General features: G+C 40.6%; 1 protein-coding gene across 1 annotated transcript in view; it reads right to left on the bottom strand.

The window, feature by feature from the left end:
- Window positions 1-3,604: 3,604 nt before the first annotated feature.
- fgd6 (FYVE, RhoGEF and PH domain containing 6) overlaps window positions 3,605-25,654 on the bottom strand; it is a 135,154-nt gene continuing 113,104 nt past the window's right edge. The window contains exons 17-21 of the mRNA XM_080207140.1: window positions 20,436-20,538; window positions 19,721-19,851; window positions 13,291-13,419; window positions 11,962-12,113; window positions 3,605-5,212 (exon numbers count right to left, since the gene is read on the bottom strand). Coding sequence (XP_080063266.1) covers window positions 5,176-5,212; window positions 11,962-12,113; window positions 13,291-13,419; window positions 19,721-19,851; window positions 20,436-20,538 — 552 coding nt within the window. The 3' untranslated portion in view covers window positions 3,605-5,175. The remainder of the gene's footprint in view (window positions 5,213-11,961; window positions 12,114-13,290; window positions 13,420-19,720; window positions 19,852-20,435; window positions 20,539-25,654) is intronic.

Below are 25,654 nucleotides of genomic sequence, written 5' to 3'. Positions count from 1 at the left end.
GAATAGAAACCAGAAACGATGATATATAAATGGCAAAGACTGTACCTCTACTGTAGACATAATAATCTCTCACGTTACCAACACCAGTTTCAAGAAGAAATTAGATATGGTGCTTGGGGCGAAAGTAATCAAGTAATGGGGTAGGGGTGGGGAGGCAATGAAATCAGGATAGTGAATTTGATGATTAGCTATGATCAAAACGAATGGCTTGAAGGGCTGAATGACCAACTCCTGCTTCTATTTTCAATAGTTCTATGGAAACAAGGCAAATCATGGACAAAGAAGAAACTAACCAGCAAACAATTATGCAAAGAAATCTGGCTTACGTTGGAAAGATAGCATTGTGAGCCACTAGTGGTTAAATAATTGATGGTTCTGTCTGATACTGATATTTTGGGATGGTAAAATTGAATGTTGTCGTTATAAGGTATTTACTCAACATTGAAGGGTACGGACAAAAATGTCTACAGGGGAGATATGAACTTTATTTCTGCATTGAATTTTAATAAGCAGGAATGCACTGTTTGAATGGGTGCAAGGAGCAGATTCAGTAGCAACTTTCAAAAGAAAATTGGATATGCTTTAAAAAAAGGAACCATTTACAGGACTGTAGGAAATGAGTTGGGGGGGGGGGGTGGTGGGTGGTAAGAGGTAGAACAGACTAGATGGTTACTTCAAAGAACTGGCACAGACACAAAGCACCAAGTGACTTCACCCTTTGCTGTAAAATCCTGTGATTCCATATTGTAAGAAGTCTCACAACGCCAGGTTAAAATCCAACAGGTTTATTTGTAGCAAAAGCCGCGAGCTTTCGGAACGCTTGCTGCTCCTTCGTCAGGTATGTGGGAGTTCAGAACTCTCTGCACTGAATCTTTGTTCCCGGGGTCAGTATACAAGTCCATAGTCCAATAAAATAAATGTTCTGAAACTTCAGCCATATCATTTGTTTTATTAGGTGTAGGATATCAATGTTCAATAATAGAACATTTCTTCTATTCTGGGCACCACATCAAGGACTGCAAGGTCAAACGTAAACCAAATTTAACTTGTCCAAACAGAGGGGGGATGATAACATGAACCTACAGTCACATAATAAAATTTGTATCAAATTTAACCATTAACAATGTCTCAAGGTGTTTCAAGAAATTTTATTTAAAAAAAAGGACACCAAGCCAATAAGGAGTCAAAAACTTGGTCAAAGGCCATTTTTAAGGAGCGTCTTAAAAGAAGAAAGTGAAGTAAAGGGACAGAAGGTAGGGAATTCCAAAGTTTAGCCTCAAAACATCAAACAATGATACAATTAAAATCAGGGATATGCAAGAGACCAGAATTGGAATAGCACAGATTTTTTGGAGAGAAGGAAGGCTATAGAGATAGGGAGAGGGAACACAAGCAATGATTTGAAAACAAAGGTATAAACTTTAAAAACAAGACATTGCTTAAGCCAAAGCAAGAGGTCAATGAGTACAAAGGTAATGGGTTTGGTACAGGGTATGATACAAGCAGCAAAATTTCTGCAAGGTGCAAGATGGGAGAACAACCAGGAGAGCGTTGGAATAGTTGAGGCATTGAGTGGGTTTGAGCAACAGGGCTGACTTTGTAAGCAAATATCAACAATCATCCACTGAGGCAGGGTCTGAACTGGGACCTGTTACAAAAGTGAAAATAGGTGTTCTTAATGATGGCAGATACATGGTCAGCTCATTTTGGTATCAAATATGATACAAAGTTTGAAAATGGTCTGGTTCATCCTCAGACAATTACCAGAGGGATGGAGTCATTGGTAGAGAAAAGGTTTGTTGCAGAGATCAAGGCTTCAGTGTTCCCATTATTTAATTATAGGAAGCTTCTGCTCATCAGTCAATCAAGCAATCAGACAATTTAGAGACTGTGAAGGGGTTGAATGAAGTGGCAAGTTATACCTATGTAAGCATAAGTGTGGAAACCAGTGTTGTGTCTTCAAAAGGTGTCACTGAGAGGCAACATATTACAAAATACAACAGGGCAGAGGACAAATCCTTGGGTCACCAAGGACAATAGCATGGGAGCTAGAATAGACAATTCTTGAATAAAAATGGAAAATACTGAATAAACTCGGCAGGTTTGGTAGCATCTGTGGAGAAAGAACCAGAATTAATGCTTCAAAATCCATACGACTTCTTCAGAGCAGGTCTATTTATATAACTATTTTAACATTGCATACTTTAATGCTGCTGCTGTTTGGACAAGTTTGTCCAAGGCCTAAATAAACATATAAAGACAAACAGAGCAACAAACTGAATCACGTGGAACCTGTGCTGTAGTTTTTGTGGAAAATTACAAAGAATTTATGTGGAAATAACTACCACACTGAAAAAAGTATCACCACACTCCATTTGACTAACAGGAAAATATAAAGTTTTTTATTGGTCACAACTAAGGCTTACATTAACACCGCAATGAAGTTACTGTGAAATTTCCCTAGTTGCCACAGTCTGGCATCTGTTTGGGTCAATGCAGCTAACCAGCACGTGTCTCAGACGTTATACGTTCCAACAGAATGCTCTCAGCCCATAACTGTAGGAATTAAATCTCTGATCATCAATCTGTCCTTGAGTTTTGCTGGGTTGCAAGCAATGTCAAAGTTTCAAATGTACTAACCAGTCCCCGTCTGAACTGTATCCATTCTACAATCACATCCAGAATAAAATGAAGCAACATTAAACAAATTGGATATAGACAAAAAAAAGTTTAGCAGGGTACAAAGCTGGAAAAGTAATTCTCATACAGAATGGTGATGTGGTCAGTCCTAATCATAAGGACTAGAAATGTAAAGACATTGATGTTCTGGGGGCATTTCTGAAAAAAAAACATTCCTGGTTATGGCACAACACTGGACAAATCTCATATGTGAGTTCCAAAAGATGATTGAGGTGACCTCAGTGCAATTTAAAACAGTAAACAAGTTGCATTTATATAGCACCTTTAATGTAGAAAAAAAATGACCCAAAGCACTTCAGAGATAATAATCAGAAACAAAGTGTAGAAAAGACAAATTTTGATGTAGTGAAGACAGGTTTAAACGAGTAAAAAGCAAATTTATAGCGATACTTTTTGCACCAAGTGATCAACATATGGAATGCACTTCGAGGCAAGGTAGTCAAGGCAAATACCCTGGAATTATTTTTAACAAGTGTTTACATTTAAATTGTGCTTTATCATATCCTTAGTTATGATGTCAAGCTTTTTATATAGACAAACATGATATACAGTTCATGCACACAGTCCCACAAGCTGCAAATGAGATGAATGACCAATTAATCTATCATTTAGTGTTGGTATCTGATGGACCAGCATTGATCAGCTCTTTTCAAAACACTGCTACAAGGTTTTTTTTTCACTGCCACGTAAATAGAAGGAATTTTAGTTTAACGTCTTAACAAAAAGATGGCATCTCCATCAACACAGCACTCCTATGGCACTGTAATGAAAGGATGGCCTAGATAGTGTTCGATTTTAAGTGGAATTTGAATCCACAACTTTCTGGCTCAAAATGGTACCCACTGAGCAAACTCTACATTAGTAGAACCTGTGAAATTGGAATGAAACAATTTCAACCTGGTCACTTGAAGGTAAGTATTTTGTATAACGGTTTAAAAAGGATAAATGTTTTTGTTATCTATCAAAAGGAATCTGACTTGATGTGAAAAGAGTCCCTGCACTTTGATTCACCAGACCATGCTTATCACAAATCCCGATTTACATTTAACTTTCTATACATTTATAGAAAGTCGGTATTGGAAAAGTTAAAGGTGTATTTTACTGTTTGCGCTTTGAATGCTACATGATGTCTGTGTGCTCCATAAAGAACCATAGATGCTCATTACAATAGTTAAATAAATACATAAATCAAACTCATGCCTGCATGTATAAATCCTTGCTGAACTATCTTCAAATATTTTTACAAAAACCAAACATTAAATAAAAAAAGTTAAAATATACAGGAAAATTGGATGCAGCATTTAACAGCTCTGTTCCACTATAAATTTTGGAAAAAATTAAAATGTACATTGATAATTTCTGAAAAATCACAAGAACCATCTAGTATTGATATGAATACATTAAAAACCTGAATAATATTGGAATCATTAAAGGCAACCTGCTTCTCATTTTTCATAAGCTGAATAATACACAAGCTCAAATATTTAGTTTTCCAATAGTCTCAGGCTAAACTACTTAATTTGGATCTCAAAGTTAACAAGTCAAGAACCAAGTAGCAACTTTTGTCCAGTTTTCTTCCCTTCTTTCTGCTGAAGTAGGAGCTCTTGCTGGATATAGCTCCATTGGCACCAGTAACCCCCAGGTAAATTACCATATGCTTTTTTTGCTGTTGTTGCAAGAATTCAGTCTCTAATCAACATGTGGCATAATTAATGCTAATGCCTTTGTTGGTGTCCATGCATGGGGATTTTCTATTCCAATAACTATGCATTGATTGTGAATATGGATCTGAGCTGATTCTTCTCTTTCCTAAAGCAAAGGCACTCAGGCAAATGGTAGCACTTCTGATCCCAGTTGAAATCAATATCTTCACAAACTTGGTCTTCCTGGTTTGCAAACCCTAATACCAACAACTGAATTTACCTCATCAAAAATTAGAGGTCTTCACAAATCACTTTTAGAAGTGAAAATCTGACAGAGAGAATGTCAGTTCCATAATCCAAGATTCAAACAGATTGAGATTAAGGTGGACTTTTCTATCAGTAATAGTGTGATATTCACAGTTTCATAATATAAAGTTACCAACATACTTGAAGATGTAGCACAGAAATAGGTCATTGCTTAAGCCTTTTGGTAGGCTAAGTACAGAGTAGCCAAAATGGCTGAATTAATTATTGCTTTCCTTGTCACTCAAACTAGAAAATTACACTGACTGGCCACATTTTCTTCAGGGCATTTTTCAGAGAAGACCCAAGAGCACCTGAAGTGTGTTTTGGGATATTTTTGCAGCATCTTTGAAGTTCATTCTGCAATCCAAGATAAATCTTAAATAACTGGAGATTAAGGCGCAAATGTGAATATTCCTACTCAATCTATTTTGAAGCATCAGCACCACACTCCAGCATCTCAGTATAGTATATTTTTCATGGATTTGCTTCTTGAACTCTTTCCCTTTTGGTGTCTGTTGTTGGAATGCTATAACACTGTAGCTCCTTGAAAAACCTCTACCCACCTGTTGAGAAATTGGAACATTTGTTAATTATTGTACTCTGGGTGTCTATGTACAAGAGTGCACTACAAATGTCAAAATAAATATATCAAAAAGCAATTCTCCTCTCCTGAGTATTAGGGAACAGGGAGAACAGGTAGAGAGACTTGTTTCATTACATCTCCATAGTGTTTCAACTGATCACTTCTCATTGATGATTGAGAATAGGCCGACAGGGCAGTGATTGGCTGGATTGGATTTGTCCTGCATTTTGTGGACAGGACAAACCTGGGCAGTTTTCCACATTGTTAGGTAGATGTCAATGTTGCAGCTGTTTTGGAACAGCTTGGCGAAGGACACAGCTAATCCTGCAGCACAAGTCTTCAGTACTATTGCTGTAATGTTATCAGGACCCATAACCTTTGCTGTTTCTTGATATCGGGGGAGTGAATCAAATTAGCTGAAGACTGGCCTTTGTGATGCTGGGGACCTCAGGAAGAGGCAAAGATGGATCAACCATTTGACACTTCTGGCTGAAGATTGCTGCAAAAATGCTTCAGCTTGGTCTTTTGAGCTGATGTGCTGGGCTCCTCCTAGCATTGAGGATGGTGATATAAATGGGAGAGTCCTCCTCTTTTTGATGTTTAAGTGTCCAACATCATTCATTACTGGATATAGCAGAACTTAGATCTGATCTGGTGGTAATGGAATCACTTAGCTGTCTGTCACATATTTGGCCATTGTTTGGCATGTAAATAGTTCTGTATTGTAGCTTCACCAGATTGAAGCCTCATTTTTAGGTATGCCTAGTGCTGCCCCTGGCATGCCACCAAACCATAAGACATAGTAGCAGAAGGAGGCCATTAGGCCCATCAGTTCTGCTCTGCCAATCAATGAGATCATGACCTGATATGATAATCCTCAACTTCACTTCTATCCCCATTCCACTCTCGATTTCCTTACAGTTTAAAAATCTGTCCATCTCAGGCTTGAACATACTTAACGACCCAGCCTCTACAGCTCTGTGCTAAAGAATTCCACAGATTCACATTCATAACCCTCAGAAGAAACATTTGTCTTAAAGGAGTAACCCCTTAGTCTAAGATTATGCCCTCTGGTCCTAAACTCTCCTACAAGGGGAAACAGTCTGTCAGCACTTACCCTGATAAGCCTTGTGAGAATCTTAATAAACTCACCTCTCATTTTTCTAAACGCCACTAGTACAGGCCCAACATACTCAACCTCTCCTCATAAGAAAATCCCTCCATACCCTTCTCTGCACTGTCTCGAGTGCCAGTACATCTTTCCTTAAACAAGGGAACCAAAACTGCTCATAGTATTCCAGATGTCCTGTGCATTCTTCAAGGTTGATCCCTAGCTTGATGGTACTTGTATAGGGGGTAGCATATGCTGAGCCAGGAGGTTACAGATTGTGCTGTCTGGCCCTGTGGCTCAAAAGGGAAAGAGGGAGAGAAGGAGAGCAATAGTTACTGGGGACTCGTTAGTTAGAGGGACAGATAGGAGGTTCTGTGGCGGCGAAGGAGACTCACAGATAGTACGTTGCCTCCCAGGTGCCAGGTCCGTGACGTCTTAGACCGTGTTTCAGGATCCTTAAGGGGAAGGGGAACAGCCACAAGTCGTGGTACACATCGGTGCCAACGACACAGGTAAGGGACGGGGATTTAAAAACAGGAATTTAGGGAGCTAGGGTGATGACAAACAATATTGTCATCTCTGGCTTGTTGCTGGTGCCACGTGCTAGCAAGTTGAGGAACAGGGAAACAGCACAGATAAACACGCGGCTGCAGGGATGGTGTAGGAAGGAAGGTTTTAGTTACATGGATAATTGGAGCACATTCTGAGGAAGGTGGGACCTGTACGAACAGGATGGTTTGCACCTGAACCAGAAGGGCACCAATATTCTGGGAGGGAAATTTGCTACAGCTCTTGAGGGGAGTTTAAACTAAAAGGGGGATGGGAAAACAAGCTGTAGTCCAGGAGCCAGTGTTGAGTGTAGTGAGGTACTGAGGAGGGTATCAAGGTCACAGGAGTGTATTGGCAGACAGGAAGATGGGTTGAAGTGTGTCTACTTCAATGCAAGTTGCATCCGGAATAAGGTAGGTGAACTTGGAGCATGGATTGGTACTTGGCACTACAATGTTTTGGCCATTATGGAGACACAGTTAGAAAAGGGGCAGGAATGGGTGTTGGAAGTTCTGGGGTATAGATGCTTCAGTAAGAGTAGGGAAGGTGGTAAAAGAGGTGGAGGAGTAGCATTGTTAATCAAGAACAGTTTAACGGCTGCTGAAAGGCAGTTCGAGGGGATCTGCCTATTGAGGTATTATGGGCTGAAGTTAGAAATAGGAAAGGATCGGTCATGTTGTTAGATGTTTTCTATAGGCCCCCAAATAGTAATAGAGATGTGGAGGAGAAAATTGCAAAGCAGATTATGGATAGGTGTGGAGGTCACAGGGTACTTATTATGGGTGACTTTAACTTTCCAAATATTGATTGGAATCTTTATAGGTCAAATAGTTTGGATGGGGCAGTTTTTGTACAGTGTGCACAGGAGGGTTTCCTGACACAATATGTGGATAGGCCGACAAAAGGTGGGGCCACACTGGACTTGGTACTGGGTAATGAACCAGGCCAAGTGTTAGATTTGTTCGTGGGAGAGCACTTTGGACAAAGTAACCACAATTCGGTGTCTTTCATTATTTCAACAGAGAGCAATAGGGCCATACACAAGGCAAAGTTTATAATTGGGGGGGCGGGGGGAGGGTAATTATGATGCAATTAGACAAGAATTAGGGAGCATAAGATGGGAACAGAAACTTCAGGGAAAGGCACAAATGAAAAGTGGAGCTTGTTCAAGGAACAAATACTGCGTATCCTTGATAAGTATGTCCCTGTCAGGCAGGGAGGAAATGGCCGAGCGAGGAAAGGTTCAGTTGGGTCGCTTGAGGGTTACAAGGTAGCAAGGAATGAGGGCACCAGAAGTCCTTGGCGGGTCAGATAAAGGAAAACCCCAAGACTTTTTACTCTTGTGTAAGAAATAAAAGAATGACCAGGGTGAAATTAGGGCCAGTCAAGGATAGTAGTGGAAACTTGTGCATGGAGTCAGAAGAGATAGGAGAGGCAATGAATGAATATTTTTCTTCAGTGTTTACCAAGGAGAGAGGCCATGTTTTTGAGGATGAGAGTGTGATACAGAATGATAGGCTGGAGGAGGTAGATATTCTGAGAGGAGGGTCAGTAAGTCAAATAGTTTGGACCAGATGGGATATATCCTAGGATTCAAACTCATCCACATTATACTGCATCTGCCATGAATTTGCTCGTTTCACTCAACTTATCTTAATTGCCTTGAAACCTCTTAACATCCTCCTCACCACTCTCATTCCCAATAAGTTTCATGTCATCAGTAAACTTGGAAACATTTGGTTGCCTTATCCATATCATTGATAATTATGAATAGCTGGTGCCCAAGCACTGATCCCTGTGGTACCCCGCTAGTCAGTGCCTGCCATTCTGAAAAAGACTCTGAAAAAGGAGTTATTTCTGCTCCCACACCAATTCTTAATCCATACCAAGTTTTTAATTAATTTATGGGCATCGCTGGCTGGCCAGCCAATATTTATTGCCCATCTTTAGTTGTCTGAGGACAGTTGAGAGTCAACCACATTGTTGTGGCCCTAAAGTCACATGTAGGCCACACCAGGTAAGGATGACAGATTTCCTTCCCTAAAACATTAGTGAACCAGATGGATTTTTCTGACAATGGTTTCATGGTCATCAGTAGATTATTAATTTCAAATATTTTTTGTTGAATTCGAATTCCACCAGCTGCCATGATGGAATTCAAAACCTGGTCCCTAGAGCATTAGCTGAGTTTCTGGATCAATAGAGTTTCTCCATAAGAACATAAGAAATAGGAGCAGGAGTAGGCCATCTAGCCCTTCGAGCCTGCCCTGCCATTCAGTAAGACCATGGCCGCTCTGAAGTGAATCAGTTCCACTTTCCCGCTTTCTCCCCATAACCCTTAATTCCCTTGTCTATCAGAAATCTATCTATCCATGACTTAAACATATTCAACGAGGTAGCCTCCACCACTTCAATGGGCAGAGAATTCCAGAGATTCACCACCCTTTGAGTTACTCCTCAACTCCGTTCTACACTGCCCCCCACCCCACCCCGCTCTATTTTGAGGGTGTGCCCTCTAGTTCTGCTATCCTTTCTAAGCGGGAAGAATCTCTCTACCTCTACCCTATCTAGTCCCTTCATTATCTTGTAAGTCTCTATAAGATCCCCCCTCAGCCTTCTAAACTCCAACAAGTACAGACCCAGTCTATTCAATCTCTCTTCATAAGCTAACCCCCTCATCTCCGGTATCAGCCTGATGAACCTTCTTTGTACTCCCTCCAAGGCTAATATATCCTTTTGCAAATACGGGGACCAAAACTGCACAAAGTACTCCAGTTGCGGCCTCACCAGTGCCCTGTACAGTTGCAGCAAGACCTCCCTGCTTTTATATTCTATCCCCCTCAGTATAAAGGCCAACATTCCATTCGCCTTCTTGATCACCTGCTGCACCTGCAGACTGAGTTTTTGCGATTCATGCACAAGGACCCCCAGGTCCCTCTGCACCGTAGCATGCTGCAGCTTTTCACCCATTAATTAATAATCCCTCCTACTATTATTTCTACCAAAATGGATAACCTCACATTTGCTAACGTTATACTCCATCTGCCAGGTCCTCGCCCACTCACTCAGCCTACCCAGATCTCTCTGCAGACTTTCTGTGCCCTCCACACAATTTGCTTTTCCACTCATCTTCGTGTCATCAGCAAATTTTGTTACCCTACACTCAGCCCCCTCCTCCAGATCGTCTATGTAAATGGTAAACAGTTGAGGACCCAGCACTAATCCCTGCGGCACTCCACTAGTCACCAACTGCCAACCAGAAAAGCACCCATTGATTCCAACTCTCTGCTTCCTATTGGATAACCAATCCTGAATCCACGCTAACACCTTACCCCCAACTCCATGCACCCTAACCTTCTGCAGCAACCTTTTGAGGCACCTTATGGAACGCGTTCTGGAAATCTAAAAACACTACATCCACCTGTTCCCCTCTGTCTACTGCACTAGTCACATCTTCATAGAAATCCAATAAATTTGTTAAACATGACTTCCCCTTCACGAATCTGTGCCGCGTCTTCTTTTGTGGGTGTCTTGCTATTTCTTCTTTGATGATGGATTCTAGCATTTTTCCAACTACGGACGTCAAGCTAACCGGCCTTTAATTCCCTGCCTTTTGCCTGCTACCTTTTTTAAACAGCGGCGTAACATTAGCTGTTTTCCAATCCTCCGGCACTTCACCAGAGTCCAGCGAATTTTGATAAATAATTACTAAGGCATCCGCTATTACTTCTGCCATTTCTTTCAGAACCCTGGGATGCATTCCATCCGGTCCCGGGGACTTGTCTACCTTCAGTCCCGTTAGTCTATCAAGCACTACCTCTCTAGTGACAGTAATTGCATTAAGGACCTCATCTCCTACCATTCTTCTATCTTTAATATTCGGCAAGCTATTTGTGTCCTCCTCCGTGAAGACCGACACAAAAAACTTATTTAAAGCCTTATTTAAAGTTTCTGGATTAATAGTCTTACAATAATACCACTAGGCCATCACCTCCCCTATATATTGCCTCCAATCCATGTGCTTCAATTTTGCACAGTAACCTCTTGGGCAGGACTTCAAAGATTTCCTGAAAATCAAATACATCACTGGCTTTTTCTACCTATTCTGTTAGTTACATCTACAAGCAGTTCCATTAGGTTTGTCAAATATGAATCCTAAATAATAGAGGCAAGACATCAAGTGAGGAAAGCTTTGAAAATTTAAAGAGAAAGGACAAGGCATGAGAACAGGATGGAATTAGGGAAATGATAAATCAGAGCATGGCAGGAAAGGATGGAGAGTAGAAAGTTAAGAGTGCGTCTGCAGATAAAGTTAGAAGATGTAAGACGTCAGAACTAAAGGCTCTGCATCTGAAATAAAAAACAAATTACTGCAGGTGTTGAAAATTAGAAACCAAAACAGAAAATGCTAGAAAACCTCAGCAGTTCAATGTTTCTAGTCTGGAACTCTGATGAAGGATTGTTCAGACTCGAAACGTTAGCTCTGTTCTCTGTCCATAGGTACAGTCAGACCTGCTGATTTTCCAGTATTTCTGTGTTTTGGCTCTGTATCGGAATGTTGCAACAAAACATACGAATGGATAACTCAAATATGTATAATCTAATAGAACAAAGAACAGGAACAGGACCCTTCAGCCCCCAGGTCTATGCCAACACTGATACCTCATGAATTTAATACGTGGTCCATATCCCTCTATTCTTCGTGATGCCTCCTGAACTTTGTTAGAAATGTGCTTCCACCACCTGCTCCAGCAGAAGCAGATAGCCATCAATGTATCAGAAAAAGAAGTGGAGGGGAGGGAAACCTGTCCATGACTAGGTCAAAAAAATTCCATGTACTCCCATGAAAATATAGGTTTTTATTTCAACATCATTTGTTAGAAAGATCTTTGACTAGAGATGGCGTTGTTTATGCATTTACCCGTGAAGAAAGAGCATCAATCCGAAATGTTAACTGTTTTTCTCTCTCCAAAGATGCTGCCTTATCCGCTGAATATTTTTAGAATTTTCTGTTTCCAGCATCCATAACATTTTGCCTTTGAAGCTGTATAATGATTTGTCTTACTCACCTCCGGGCAGTATGATGATCATCTGCTTTAAACATATAGAACAATGTTCTCTTGTGAAGCAACTGGAAAATCACTCGAGGTTCTGAAAGGTCATCCTGGTCTTCAGAAACTGTGAATCCGAGCAGTGGTTGGCTCTCTAATGCGGCTACATCCTTTAAAGAAAGGCATTGGAGATAAAGTTTGCAGAGGCTCAAGTATGTCAAGCACATTAAATAAAATTAAATGTTAGGTCATCTGTAGCAAGTTATCTAAAGTTGTCTCTCTTTGGGTCATATTGGTCCATGCATGGAGTTGCAATGGCCACAAAGAACACTCAAAACTATATTTATATTAATTTTCATTTAACAAACTAATGATACCAATGAGCGATTTAAAATTATCCACCAATGAAGCAGTTTTTTCCCAAATCTTCATACCCACAAACACAATAAGAGCAAATCAACAAATAATAAACCTAGACACCAAACAGAATTGTATCTTGAAGGCAACACTGACAGGGCTCAGGTCCACTGAGTTGGACCCTTAACCTGCGGTAGCTGTGGTCCTTCCTATTTCATGCATTTCAAAAGTTAGCAAAACAATAGTCTATTATAAGATTTTCTTCTGTTTCTTCCCTCCCCTGGCTGATATTTGGGATAAAGTGTTAGAGTACTGGGTAACTTCCAACCTCTCCAAATGGGCAATTATCCATGAAGGAGCCTTGAAATTGGACTATTCATTCTCTGGGGGCTATATGTACAATTCAGGTCAGCCAGATCTCTGCTCACTTATCCACCCATATGATTGAATCAACAGAAAATTCATCTGTTAGATGAGCTGTCAACAATGTTGTCAGTCAAGAGAATTCTCCCCTGGAGAAATGGACTGTTCCCTCCCCTCCCCCCATCAGGGTTTGAGCAGGAAATTCTTGGAAAAACTGACATATAACTTGGATTTCAATTCTTTCCTGCAAGGACAAATTGTGAAATGTAGAAAAAAATTGCATGCCACACAAACGGGTTCCTGAGATTGTTCCCAGCACAGTTGTAAATCCTGGGGGAACCACACAGTAGATATTGTAAATAACTGCTACAAATAGCTTATTAGTTTCTCAAAGACTGCAACATGCTGAGATTTGCAAATTAATCATAACATATACTTATTTTTCCCATATGAAGTTAAGTATAAAAATGTCTTACAACGAGATGGTGTATTGTGTTGACGCAAGAACCAATAACATCACTCGATGCACTATATATTTCTGTTTTCATCAGTTACTCATTTCACAGTTGTAGGCATTCAATTAACAGATAAAAACATCTATATATGCAGACTTGGACAAACACTTACCTCACTGGCAGCATAAGTATACAGCACCTTATCCTGAATGACAAACCAGAGCCGTTTCCATGGTTTCTTAATCCCCTTGGACCTATAAAGGTAGCCACTCATAGATGAGGCTCCAGTATTAGCAGATACCTGAAATAAACAGTGTCGTACACTTTAAATTCTGGAAAATCTCCTTTTTCTTTTGTATGTCCAGTTCACTGAAGTGGTCATTTATCTTTCAAATTCTAGTTCTAGCAAAGATGCTGAGAGATGTATTTTTCCATCTTTCAGGTCACCGCCCCTTTACTGTTCTTAGTTGCAAACCACTCTAATAATGTCAATAAAATGTATAATTTCTTTTGGCCAGAGTAGTTAGTACTACTGCAACTTGATTCAAAATTGGCTATAAGTGGTTAACTGATGCAAAGCTCAAAGAAGAACTCTTTTGTCACCTGTAGTTTGGGAACTGTAATAAAAGCAACCTCGCAGTTAACATCCAGAAAAGAACAAAAGGAAATTTAAAATAGAGCCACTCACAGAAGGAGCTCTAGTTAACTTCAACCAAACACTTATCTGCCAAGGGGCAGATTGCATAAGAGATCTATATTTGCACTTTTTTGTTGGGATACCATTTTCCGAGGAGAGGGGATTGGAGTGAATGGGCAAGGATGGGATATCAGCATTACTGCAGAGTAGTGAAGATATGACTCATTAGTTCCGCTACATTGATTGCGCCTTTGTATCTGGATCACAGACAGTTTACTGACTTCTAAGACCAGACTGTAGACTTGTGCACATAATTTGTATTGACGATCCAGTACATACTGATACAGTATTGCACACTCATGAGGGGTATTTTCAGATAAGACAATGAGTTGTTTCCTTGTTTATCTGCTTTAGTGATTAATGTAAATGCTAAACATATTATGGCACTGTCTGAAAAAATGCAACATGATTTTCCTTACTCAATATGAATGACAATCATCGTTATGTCAATTAATTGTTGTTATGGGATCTTGCTATATATGCTGTCCCTGGTGATATCATCCCAAAACAATGCAGGGTTTTAAATGTATGCTAATGGCATCCTGCTCACATTTACCACCATGTTTTGTGGCTCTTCCACTATTACTAAATTATTAGACTGTATATCCAACATCTTGTACTAGCAAGCAGAAATTTCTTCAAATTAAATATTGCAAGGCTGAAGCCATGACCTTTGATCCCAACACAAATTTTGTTCCCTAGCTTCCCACTTTAACCTGCTCCATGATTACTGTTTGACATTGAACAGAAGTTTTGCAACCTTGCTGTCATACTTCAACCTGAGATGAGCTCCCAGTCACAAAGAATCATAGAAGAGTCACAGAACAAAAAGGCCATTAGAGATTCAGCTCTCTACAAGAGCAATTCAGCAAGTCACATGCCCCTCGCTTTTCTTGCGAGCGTACTTTTTCAGGTGCTTGTTCCCCAATTCGCCTGTGAAGACCATGAGTGAATCTGTCTCCATCACATTCACAAGACATCCGAGCACAACCACTCAGAACTTCTTACACGTCACTGTTTCTTTAGTTTCTCTCAATCTACTCTGTCTTGACTACTCATGATTTTTAATACCTCTATCAACTCTCCTCTCAACCTTCTCCAAAGGGAGCAGTCCCAGCTTCCTCAATCTATTCTCATTGGAACCATTCATAGAAACATAGGACTTAGAAGCAGGTGGTGGTCATTTGGTCCTTTAAGTCTGCTTCATCATTTTCTATGATCATGGTTGACCTGCTTATGGTCTCAGCTCTCCTTTCTTTTCTGCCCCGATAATCTTTAACTCCCTTGTCTAACAAAATTCTAGCTCAGCATTGAGTAGATTTAAACACCCAGTCTCCACTACCTTCTGGGAAGGAGAATTTCAACCTAATAACCCTCAGACAAAAAAAAACTCATTTGTCTTAAAAGGGAGACCTCTTATTCTTAAACTATGTTCCCAAGTACCAGTTTCCCCATTAAAGGAAACATCCTCTTGGTATTGTTACTTTTTCATGAGAATCTTTTCAGCAAGGATATTTTGGCCTTGGAGGGAGTGCAGAGGACGTTTACTAGGCTGATGCCGGAGTTGAGGGGGTTGAGCTATGAGGAGAGGCTGAGTAAACTAGGCTTGTACTCGTTAGAGTTTAGAAGAATGTGGGGAGATCTCATTGAGACGTATAAGATGATGAATGGGATGGATAGGATAGAGGTGGAGAGACTCTTCCCGCTCAAAGGATAATAGGACTAGGGGGCACAGCCTCAAGATAAAGGGGGGGCGGTTTAGAACGGAGTTGAGGAGGAACTTCTTCACTCAAAGGGTGGTGAATCTCTGGAATTCTCTGCCCGTTGAAGTGGTGGAGGCTGCTACGCTAAATATTTTTAAGACGCGGGTTGATGGGTTTTTGATAAGAGAGGGGATTAAGGGTTATGGGGAGAGGGCGGGAATGTGGAACTGAGCCACGACAGATCAGCCATGATCTTACTGAATGGCGGGGCAGGCTCGAAGGGCTAGTTGGCCTACTCCTGCTCCTATTTCTTATGTTCTTAACCTCTCATATTCTTTCTAAAATGTGGTGCCCAGAATTGGACATAATAATTCAGTTAACTTTGGCAGGACTTTCTTCTTGGTAATAACAGGTGCAAAGTAGTCATATAACACCTCAGATATGCCCTCTGGTTCCATGCATAGATCCTTTTTGGTCCTTAAACTGACTCAGACCTCTTCTTACTACCCTTTTCTTTGGATTATCCTTAATGTAATGTAAATTGTCTGCCTCTTCTTATGCACTCTTTTCTTCTCATTTCTTTTTTAACTTCTCTATGAACTCTCTGCCTTCAGTCAGTCTGGTTCTCAATTTTATCAGTAAGAAATCTCACAACACCAAGTTAAAGTCCAACAGATTTATTTGGTAGCACGAGCTTTCAGAGCACTGCTCCTTCATCAGGCGAGTGTAGAGTTGGGTTCACAAACAGGGTATATATAGACAATGGTTGGAATGAGAGTCTTAACAGGTAATCAAATCTTTACAGGTGCAGACTACATGAATGGAGAGAGGGTTAAGCGCAGGTTGAAGAGATGTGAATTGTCTCAAGCGAAACATTTAGAAAGATTTTGCAAGCCCAGGCCAAATGATTACAGGTAGTGTGACATGAAACCAAGATCCCAGCTGAGGCCGTCCTCATGTGTGCGGAACTTGTCTATCAGTTTCTGCTCAGAAATTCTGTGTTGTTGTTTGTCTTGAAGGCCGCATTGGAGAACGCTTACCCGAAGATCAGAGGTTGAATGCCACTGACTGCTGAAGTGTTCCCTGACAGGAAGGGAACATTCCTGCCTTGTGAAAGTCAAGCGGTGTCCATTCACCTATTATCGTAGCATCTGCATGCTCTCGCTGATGTACCATGCCTCGGGACATGCCTTCCAAGGCATGGTACATCGGCGAGACCATGCAGATGCTATGACAACAGATGAATGGACACTGCTTGATCATCACCAGGCAGGAATGCTCCCTTCCTTTTGGAGAACACTCCAGCAGTCAAGGGCATTCAGCCTCTGGTTTTCAGGTAAGCATTCTCCAAGGCAGCTTTCAAGACACACGACAACGCAGAATTGCCGGGCAGAAACTGATAGCTAAGTTCTGCACATGAGGACGGCCTCAACTGGGATCTTGGTTTCATGTCACACTACCTGTAACCATTTGGCCTGGGCTTGCAAAATCTTACCAAATGTCCTGGTTTGAGACAATTCATACCTCTTTAACCTGTGCTTAACCCTCTCTTCATTCATATTCTGTAGCTGTAAAGACTTGATTACCTGTTAAGACTCATATTCCAACCATTACCTTGTAATTGAATCTTATCTATATACGCCCTGTTTGTGAGCCCTATTCTACACTCACCTGATGAAGGAGCAGCGCTCCGAAAGCTCGTGCTACCAAATAAACCTGTTGGACTGTAACCTGGTGTTGTGAGACTTCTTACTATGCTTATCCCAAACCAATGCTGGCATCTCCACATTATCATCATCAACCTGACATCTGTCATGCACCATTTTTCTGCTTTATCTTACCCTCTATCACTTTTGTCATTCAGGATCATCACCAAAACCAACTATTTCCAGGAACATTGCCTGAATCTTCCAGATGTGGAAGCATTGGAAAGGGTGCAGAGGAGGTTTACCAGGATGTTGCCTGGTATGGTGGGAAGGTCTTATGAGGAAACGCTGAGGGACTTGAGGTTGTTTTTGTTAGAGAGAAGGTTAAGAGGTGACCTATTTGAGGCATACAAGATGATCAGAGGATTAGATAGGGTGGACAGTGAGAGCCTTTTTCCTCAGATGGTGATGGCTAACACAAGGGGACATAACTTTAAATCGAGGGGTGATAGGATGGATGTCAGGAGGTAGGTTCTTTACTCAGAGGGTAGTAAGGGTGTGGAATGCCCTCTCTGCAGCAGTTGTGGACTTGCCAACTTTAAGGGCATTCAAGTGGTCAGTGGACAGGCATATGGATAACACTGGAATGGTTTAGGTTAGAGGGTCATTAGATTCGTTCCACTGGTTGGCGCAACATTGAGGGCCGAAGGGCCTGCACTGCACTGTAATGTTCTATGTCTCAGCTCATCTGCTACCGGTACCCTCAACCATGCCTTCTGGATTTCTAATTTAACTATTAGACTGTATATCTGGAGTAGACTCAACTATTCTAACGTTCTACTGGCTTCCCTCACACCATCCTTAAAAGGCCATTGAAAATATTGCAACTTGTGTCCTGATTCACCATCAGGTCCCCGGTGAGTCACCAACTCTGTGCTCAATAATTTACATTGACACCTGCTCAAGCACACAGCCATTGCAAAATTCTTTTCCTTGTTTTCAATAGTAAAATGTGAGGAGAAAGACTCATGTTCATACATTCCTAGGATAGACCACCCAGTGTAGAATCAGGAGTGGTGCTGGAGTTGGGGGAAGAAAAGCATATAGTGACCTACAATCAATATGCAGTTTTAAGAATTGCAATAAAATCCCAGTACAAACCAAACAAGGGTTCACACACCACTGGAAAAGAAGATTCCAACTTTGATCACAATACCTGAATAACCTGTATTTCATTTAAAAAGATCAAAAAATTTTGGCACGCATAGTACATAAAAGCAATAAAACTATTCAAATGCAATGCAGTTTTGGTATTAATAGCATAAACATGGCACAATGCTGTCAGCCCATTTTCTTGTAAGCAAGATCATTGGCTAGAAAAAGGCTTGAATCAATATAACTGGTAACGTTGCAAAGCACAAGCAACTGGACTGCCATTTGTACAGTCATTCTTTCTATTTTCTATCAACTAAAAACAGCCAACTGTGCCACTTTTCCTAATTAGTGAAACATTTGAATGCTGTACATAACAATTACTAATACTTTATCCTATTATAAAGGGGAGGTTGATTCCCCCTCTGAAAACTAACACCTAACCACTCAAAGAGGTGTACCTTGTTTTATAATCTGTTAAACGTGGGTGAAAAATAGTATGATCTGTTCTTTGGCAACTTTTAGTTGTTAAATCAAAATAACTACCCAAGACTCTGTAAAATCAACAAATAACATTTTATTTATCTAGCCAACAGTGAACAGGTTAAACTATTAACAAACCAAACCAAAACACTATTCTAATGGAATGCTGCTTAGATAAATACAATTCCCACTTATTAACAAAAAAAATAGAACTTTTTAGTCACTCTCAAAATTTCAATCAGGCTTGTCGTCTTCCGGAATCTTCTGTCTGAATCTCTGTCTTCTTTCGTACTTTTTCTATTCAAATGAGGCTTTCAGCTAAAATGCTATTAGCTGTGGCAGGCAGCAGTTCCTGTCTCTCTGGAGCTGAGAGCTGTCTCTTATATGCCTTATACCAACATCTTCACAATAGGATTGGTTCTCAGATTACCAAAGCATCAAATTTAAATCTAATAGGCTCTTGATATTCAAGTGCCTAATTTGCAATTGATTGGGCAAAATTCAAAAACTGCCTGTTGTCTTGGCAACACTATTGTTTGGCCTTTGATACAATTTTTCAGTGTGCTCTCTATATGCACCTGCATCCTTTTTTAAAAATTCTAACTGAAAAACAAAACCACCTTTTAAAGAGATCATGCAATACTTTCACCTCTTTGCATTATACAATTTTTTATAATTTTTACAAACACCAAATTCTAACATTCTACTAAACTTTGCAACGATCTATTTATTGGAGTGTGCACGCGGAGAGTTTGGCCACTATTTATTCCATAGTATGGCTGGGAAGCCACATACTTCACTGGCAGGCAAGTCCCAGCAAAGGGCGCAAGAGTTTTGTTAGTCTCAAGTTAGTACCCTATATTTGTTGCACCTAGAATATGGTCTGATTAAGATCAGTTAAAGCTCAGTGTACCCACTTACTTCTTTCAGTGCAGCTGGAATTTTCTTGTGCTTCCGTCCTGAAGAATGCTGAATGCTGTGAAAAACCGAGGTGAAGGTACTTGACGATTTGTGAGTTGGAGACAGCATCTTTGTATCAGATGACTGTTTTTCTAATTAACAGAGATAAATCGATTTATTTTAAAATTAGTACTAAAATCCAATACAAGGTTAAAGAAATGCAACTTTGAATACTTACCAAACTGATTTCTGCAATTTGGGTGAACAGTGCGTGGGGGGAGAGGGGTAGCTTGGCAGATGGGTGAACAGCATGGTCCCAGGCCATTTTCGACATCTAAACGTTTAAAATGTTTTGCAATTCCCAACGGTTCAGGGATTGAATGCAGCATGTGGTTAAGTACTGTACTGAGCTCTGTTGGGATGTTCCCATGGTCAATAGAGACCCAAAACTTTGTTGTAAGTCAAATATCAAGAATATCAATTTAGCTGAGGTGCCAGAAATGTCACCTGTGCGTCTATACAAGTGTGTAAAAACTTTGCACTTTTTAATTTTTTTTCCTCCACTTGAATTCCCCCAATAGCATGTTATATTCCTTGCCAGAAGCATTATTAAAAGAAAATGTTTCCTGTCAGGAACTCTACACCGGCTCGACTATTGATTATTTCTAATGCATCTTCTGCAAAATAATGTTTATGCTCTGAGCACCAAAATTTCTAACACTAATATTGTTCTTACCTCTCTTCTGCAATTCTGAGAAGCAGTGATCACAAACTCTTGCAGGTCGGTTCTTAAGGTAGTCCAGGTTAAATTTATTTGATGAGCAGGCTTGACAAACAATCTGAAAGATAAAATAGATCACACATGTGCTTAACAAGAACTTCCACTGGCTAGGTACTATATTAAACTGAATAACAAAAGAACTATTTGATTCAGGTCCATAGAAAAAAAATGATGAAACTTACTTTTATAAAAGTAACAGCCTCAAATATAATTGGCACTGCTAAATGTGCAATTCTATTGAAGGTCTTAGCTCAAAAGTATCTGATTTTAACATTCAAATCAACGCAATCACGTGCACAATAAATGTTACTTCTTGTTCCCACTCTTAATCTTATGTTACAATTTAGGCTGTCTCAACAAATTATTTGTATTCCACAAGGTTAGCTTCTACACTAACTCTTTTTGTACGAGCTCAAACATGAAATATTTGAAACAGTATTAATAGAGGGAAAACAAAGACCAAACAATGCCATCAGAGTACACACGGGAAATAGCAAGGACTACCCAACATGGACAATTAAAGATTCTCTCTCCGCAAATGCTGTTAATCTGAGATTTTCCAGCATTTTCTGTTTTTGTTTATAGAAAAAATTACAGCACAAACAGGCCCTTCGGCCCACAAGTTGCACCGATCTTATCTCTACCTACTAGGCTTACCCAGAACCCTCAATCCTATTAAGTCCCATGTACTCATCCAGAAGTCTCTTAAAAGATCCTATCAAATTTGCCTCCACCATCACCGATGGCAGCCGATTCCACTCACCCGCCACCCTCAGTGAAAAACTTACCCCTGACATCTCCTCTGTACCTACTCCCCAGCACCTTAAACCTGTGTCCTCTTGTGGCAGCCATTTCAGCCCTGGGGGAAAGCCTCAGAGTCCACCTGATCAATATCTCTCATCATCTTATACACCTCTATCAGGTCCCCTCTCATCCTTCATCTCTCTAAGGAGAAAGATCGAGCTCTCTCAACCCATCCTCATAAGGCATGCCACCCAATCCAGGCAACATCCTTGTAAATCTCCTTTACACCCTTTCAATAGCTTCCATATCCTTCCTGTAATGAGGTGACCAGAACTGAGCACAGTACTCCAAGTGGGGTCTGACCAGGGTCTTATACAGCTGCAGCATTATCTCCCGACTCCTCAACTCAATTCCTCGATTGATGAAGGCCAGTACACCATACGCCTTCTTAACCGCATCCTCTACTTGCGAAGCCGATTTGAGAGTCCTATGAACTCGGACCCCAAGATCCTTCTGATCTTCCACACTGCTAAGAGTCTTACCCTTAATACCATATTCCTTCATCCCATTTGACCTGCCAAAATGTACCACTACACATTTATCCGGGTTGAATTCCATCTGCCACTTCTCTGCCTAGTCTAGTATCCTATCTATGTCACGCTGCAGCTTCTGACATCCCTCCAAACTACCCACAACACCTCCAACCTTCGTGTCATCGGCAAACTTACCGACCCATCCCTCCACTTTCTCATCCAGGTCATTTATAAAAATCACAAACAGCAAGAGTCCCAGAACAGATCCCTGGGGCACTCCACTGGTGACTGACCTCCATGCAGAAAATGACCCATCTACAACCACACTCTGTCTTCTGTGGGCAAGCCAGTTCTGGGTCCACAAAGCAACGTCCTCTTGGATCCCATGCCTCCTCACTTTCTCAATAAGCCTTGCATGGGGGATGTTATCGAACGCCTTGCTGAAGTCCACATAAACCACATCCACCGCTCTTCCTTCAATGTGTTTAGTCAGATTTTCAAAAAACTCAACCAGGCTCGTAAGACACGATCTGCCTTTGACAAAGCCATGCTGACTACTTTTGATCATACCATACATTGTATTGCATAAGAATTCTACTACTTGAGACAGGATTACATGAGTGGGACTTCTGTTCATAACAACATTGATCTATTTTCCTAGTTGGGGATTATTGTATATATACATATTATTGCAGTAGAATTGCACATTTAGCAGTGCCAATTATATTTGAGGTTGTTACTTTTGTAAATGTAAGTTTCATCATTTTTTATTCTGTGGATCTGAACCAAATAGTTTTTTTTGCTTTTCAGCTTAATATAGTACCTAGCTATATTGTATGGTGGGTTCTCAGTAGGTTTTCCCGCTATCAAGAGGAACCTGGCACTACAAGCAAAAAAAAACACCTGATCTGTGACAACAGAAACACAATTGTAGCACCACAAGAAGCAGAACAGGACTTTAAAGGGGAAGTAGCATCATAAAAATCAGAAGGAAGGCTTCCAATTAAGGCCTTAGACATGGTAAAGATCTTTAGCAGATACATAAAAAAGGTACCTGAATTTACATCTCAAGTGCTGTACAGACCAGATGCTGGGAAATGGGATTAAAATGAGCAGCTAACCCTTTCTCTTTTTGGCGTGTGCAGCCATGATGGGCTGATTGGCCTCTTTCTGCATGATAACTTTCCTGTGGTTCTATATTTGGGGCTGGCTAGAGACCTTGCCCCCCACTGAATACCTGCACTGCACTCCTGGGGTGGGGAAGCAATGTAGTTTTAAATTTATTTGTATCATAAGAAGGTTTACATTAACACTGCAATGAAGTTACTGAGAAAATCCCCAAGTTGCTACACTCTGGCGCCTGTTTGGGTACACGGCCAATTCACCTTGACAGCATGTCTTTCGGACTGTGGGAGGAAACTGAAGCATCCAGAGGAAACCCACGCAGACACAGGGAGAACGTGTAGATTCCACACAGATAGTGATCCAAGCCAGGAATTGAACCCAGGTCCCTGGCACTGAGAGACAGCAGTGCTAACCACTGTGCCATCCAATGGAACTGATGGAAAGAAAATCCCTATCTACCAATTGTCATATAGTGGTCAGGGAAGGAGTGGCCAGCAATAATTCAGGCAGTCAGCAAGGCCTTGGTTGGTTAATTAGCGGTTTGTCTCACAATCTGAATTTTCTAATATTCTGTGGCACAATCCCAATTGAGTTCTAGTAGGATAGTGGAGGAAAAAAACTAACCACCATCATTCCTTGTGGAAAAGGTCACCAAATAATAGACTAAAAATCTCAATGAGTGTTAAAAATATAGTGAGGCAAGAATAAATCAAACAGCAAGTTGCAATACATTCTTGGTTTATGCTGTTTTCCATTAATCAAAATGAAACTCTTATCTGTAGATCTAACACTGACATAGTCATTAAACCTGGTGACAAGGAGATGGTGTTGTTATTTGGTTAAAAGTTTTCTACCTCTCAGAGAGGTTGAACAAGAAATTTTTGAAATCACCTTACCTCTACCTGGTTCATAAACCCATAAGCGAACATAAAGCTTTGTTTCCCAGGTCTTGCTTCATTTGGAAATCTTCTGCCTGCCACTTGGCCTCAAACCTATCTCCTGCCCAAAATCCACACACAAGACTGTCCTGGTAGAGCCACTGTTTCAAACAAATCTTGATTGGCTGAAGAAACTGATTTCCTTTCAATTGCGACTATTTTTCCTCCTCTTGTCCAGTCTCTTCTGACCTACATCTGAGACTATTCTAATGCTCTACGCCACTTTTCCAGTTTTATGCAAAGAAGTGCTCCACCATTCAATGTGATCACAGTTGACCTTTGACTTCAACTTCACCTTCTTTCCACTTATTCCCCAATCCTTACTTTTCTGAGAGAACAAACATCTATCTCAGCTTTCAATATATTCAACGATGGAGCATCCACAACCCTTCTGAATAGATAATCCTAAAGATTTACACTGTTGAGTGAAAAAATTTCTTCCCATCTCTGTTCCAAATGATCACCCCCTTATTCTGAGACTGTACCCTTATGTTTCCCCCGGCCAGGCACAATAATCTCTTAGTGTCTGCTCCATCAAGTCCTTTCAGGATCGTGTATGTTCATCTCTCATTCTTCAACATTTCCGAGAATTATGGGCCCAATTCACTCAGTCTCTCAGACTAGGACAACCCTCTCATCCAACAGACCAATCTAGTGAACCTTTGCAGTATTGCCTCCAATGCAAGTACATCCTTCCTATATGGATAGGGAGAGACCAAAGCTCCACGAAGTATACCATGTGGTCTCACCAAAACCTTGTACAATTCTAAGTAATCAAAAGAATTAGAAGCAGGAGTGGCAATTCAGCCTCGAGTCTGCTCCGCCAGTTAATACAATCCTGGCTGATCTCAACTCAGCCTCAACTCCACTTACTTCCACACATCATAGTCCTTCAAACCCCCACTAACTGAAAATTTGTCCACCTCTTCCTGAAATTTATTCAAGGTTTCGGCATTCATCATGCTCTGGGGTAGTGAATTCCATAGACTCACGGCTTTTGGAGAGAAGTAATTTCTCCTCATCTCTGTTTAAAATCTGCTACCCCTTATCCTAAAACGATGATTCTTGTTCTAGATTGCCCTACAAGAAGAAACATCCTTTGCACGTCTATTTTTTCAATCCCCCTTAACATCTTGTACAGCTCAATTAGATCTCCTCTCAATTCTTCTAAACTCCAGGCAGTATAGGCCTAAAGTGCCCAATCTCTCTTCGTAAGTTAACCTTTCTTCTCTGGAATCAATCTAGTGAACATCCTCTGAATAGCCTCCAATACAACTAAACCGCTCCTCAAGTAAAGGGACCAAAACAGTACATAATATTCAAATGCTTTGTACAGTAGCAGCAACATTTCAATACTTTTATATTCTATTCCTTTAGCAATAAATGGCAAGATTCCATTTGCCTTTCTTATTACCCATTGTAACAGCAAGTTTTCTGCGATTCATGCACAAGAATATCCAGATCCCTCTGCACCAAAGCACTATGAAGTTTCTCTCCAATTCAATAATAATTTGGCTGTGCAATTTTCCTTCTAAAATGGATAACCTCACAGTTACCCACATGAAACTCTGTCACGTTCACTTAACCGATCCTAGGTAAATTTCTTATTTTCGCAATTTACTATCCCATCCAATTTAGTGTCATCCGCAAATTTGGCTCTCTCTGCATCCAAGTCATTAATATTGTAAATAGTTGGGGTCCGAGGACCAAACCCTGTGGCACCCCAGTAGTTACATCTTTCCAATCCAAGAAGACCCATTTATCCTGACTCTCTGCTTTGTTAGTTAGCTAATTCTCTCTATTCAAGCCAATAAATTGCTCCCAATCCCATGTG

This window comes from Carcharhinus amblyrhynchos, chromosome 19 (genome assembly GCF_965287045.1).
Source record: "Carcharhinus amblyrhynchos chromosome 19, sCarAmb.v2.hapA, whole genome shotgun sequence".
NCBI lineage: Eukaryota > Metazoa > Chordata > Chondrichthyes > Carcharhiniformes > Carcharhinidae > Carcharhinus > Carcharhinus amblyrhynchos.
The sequence above is the reverse complement of the archived record's forward strand: the minus strand, read 5'-3'. Positions and strand labels throughout refer to the sequence as shown.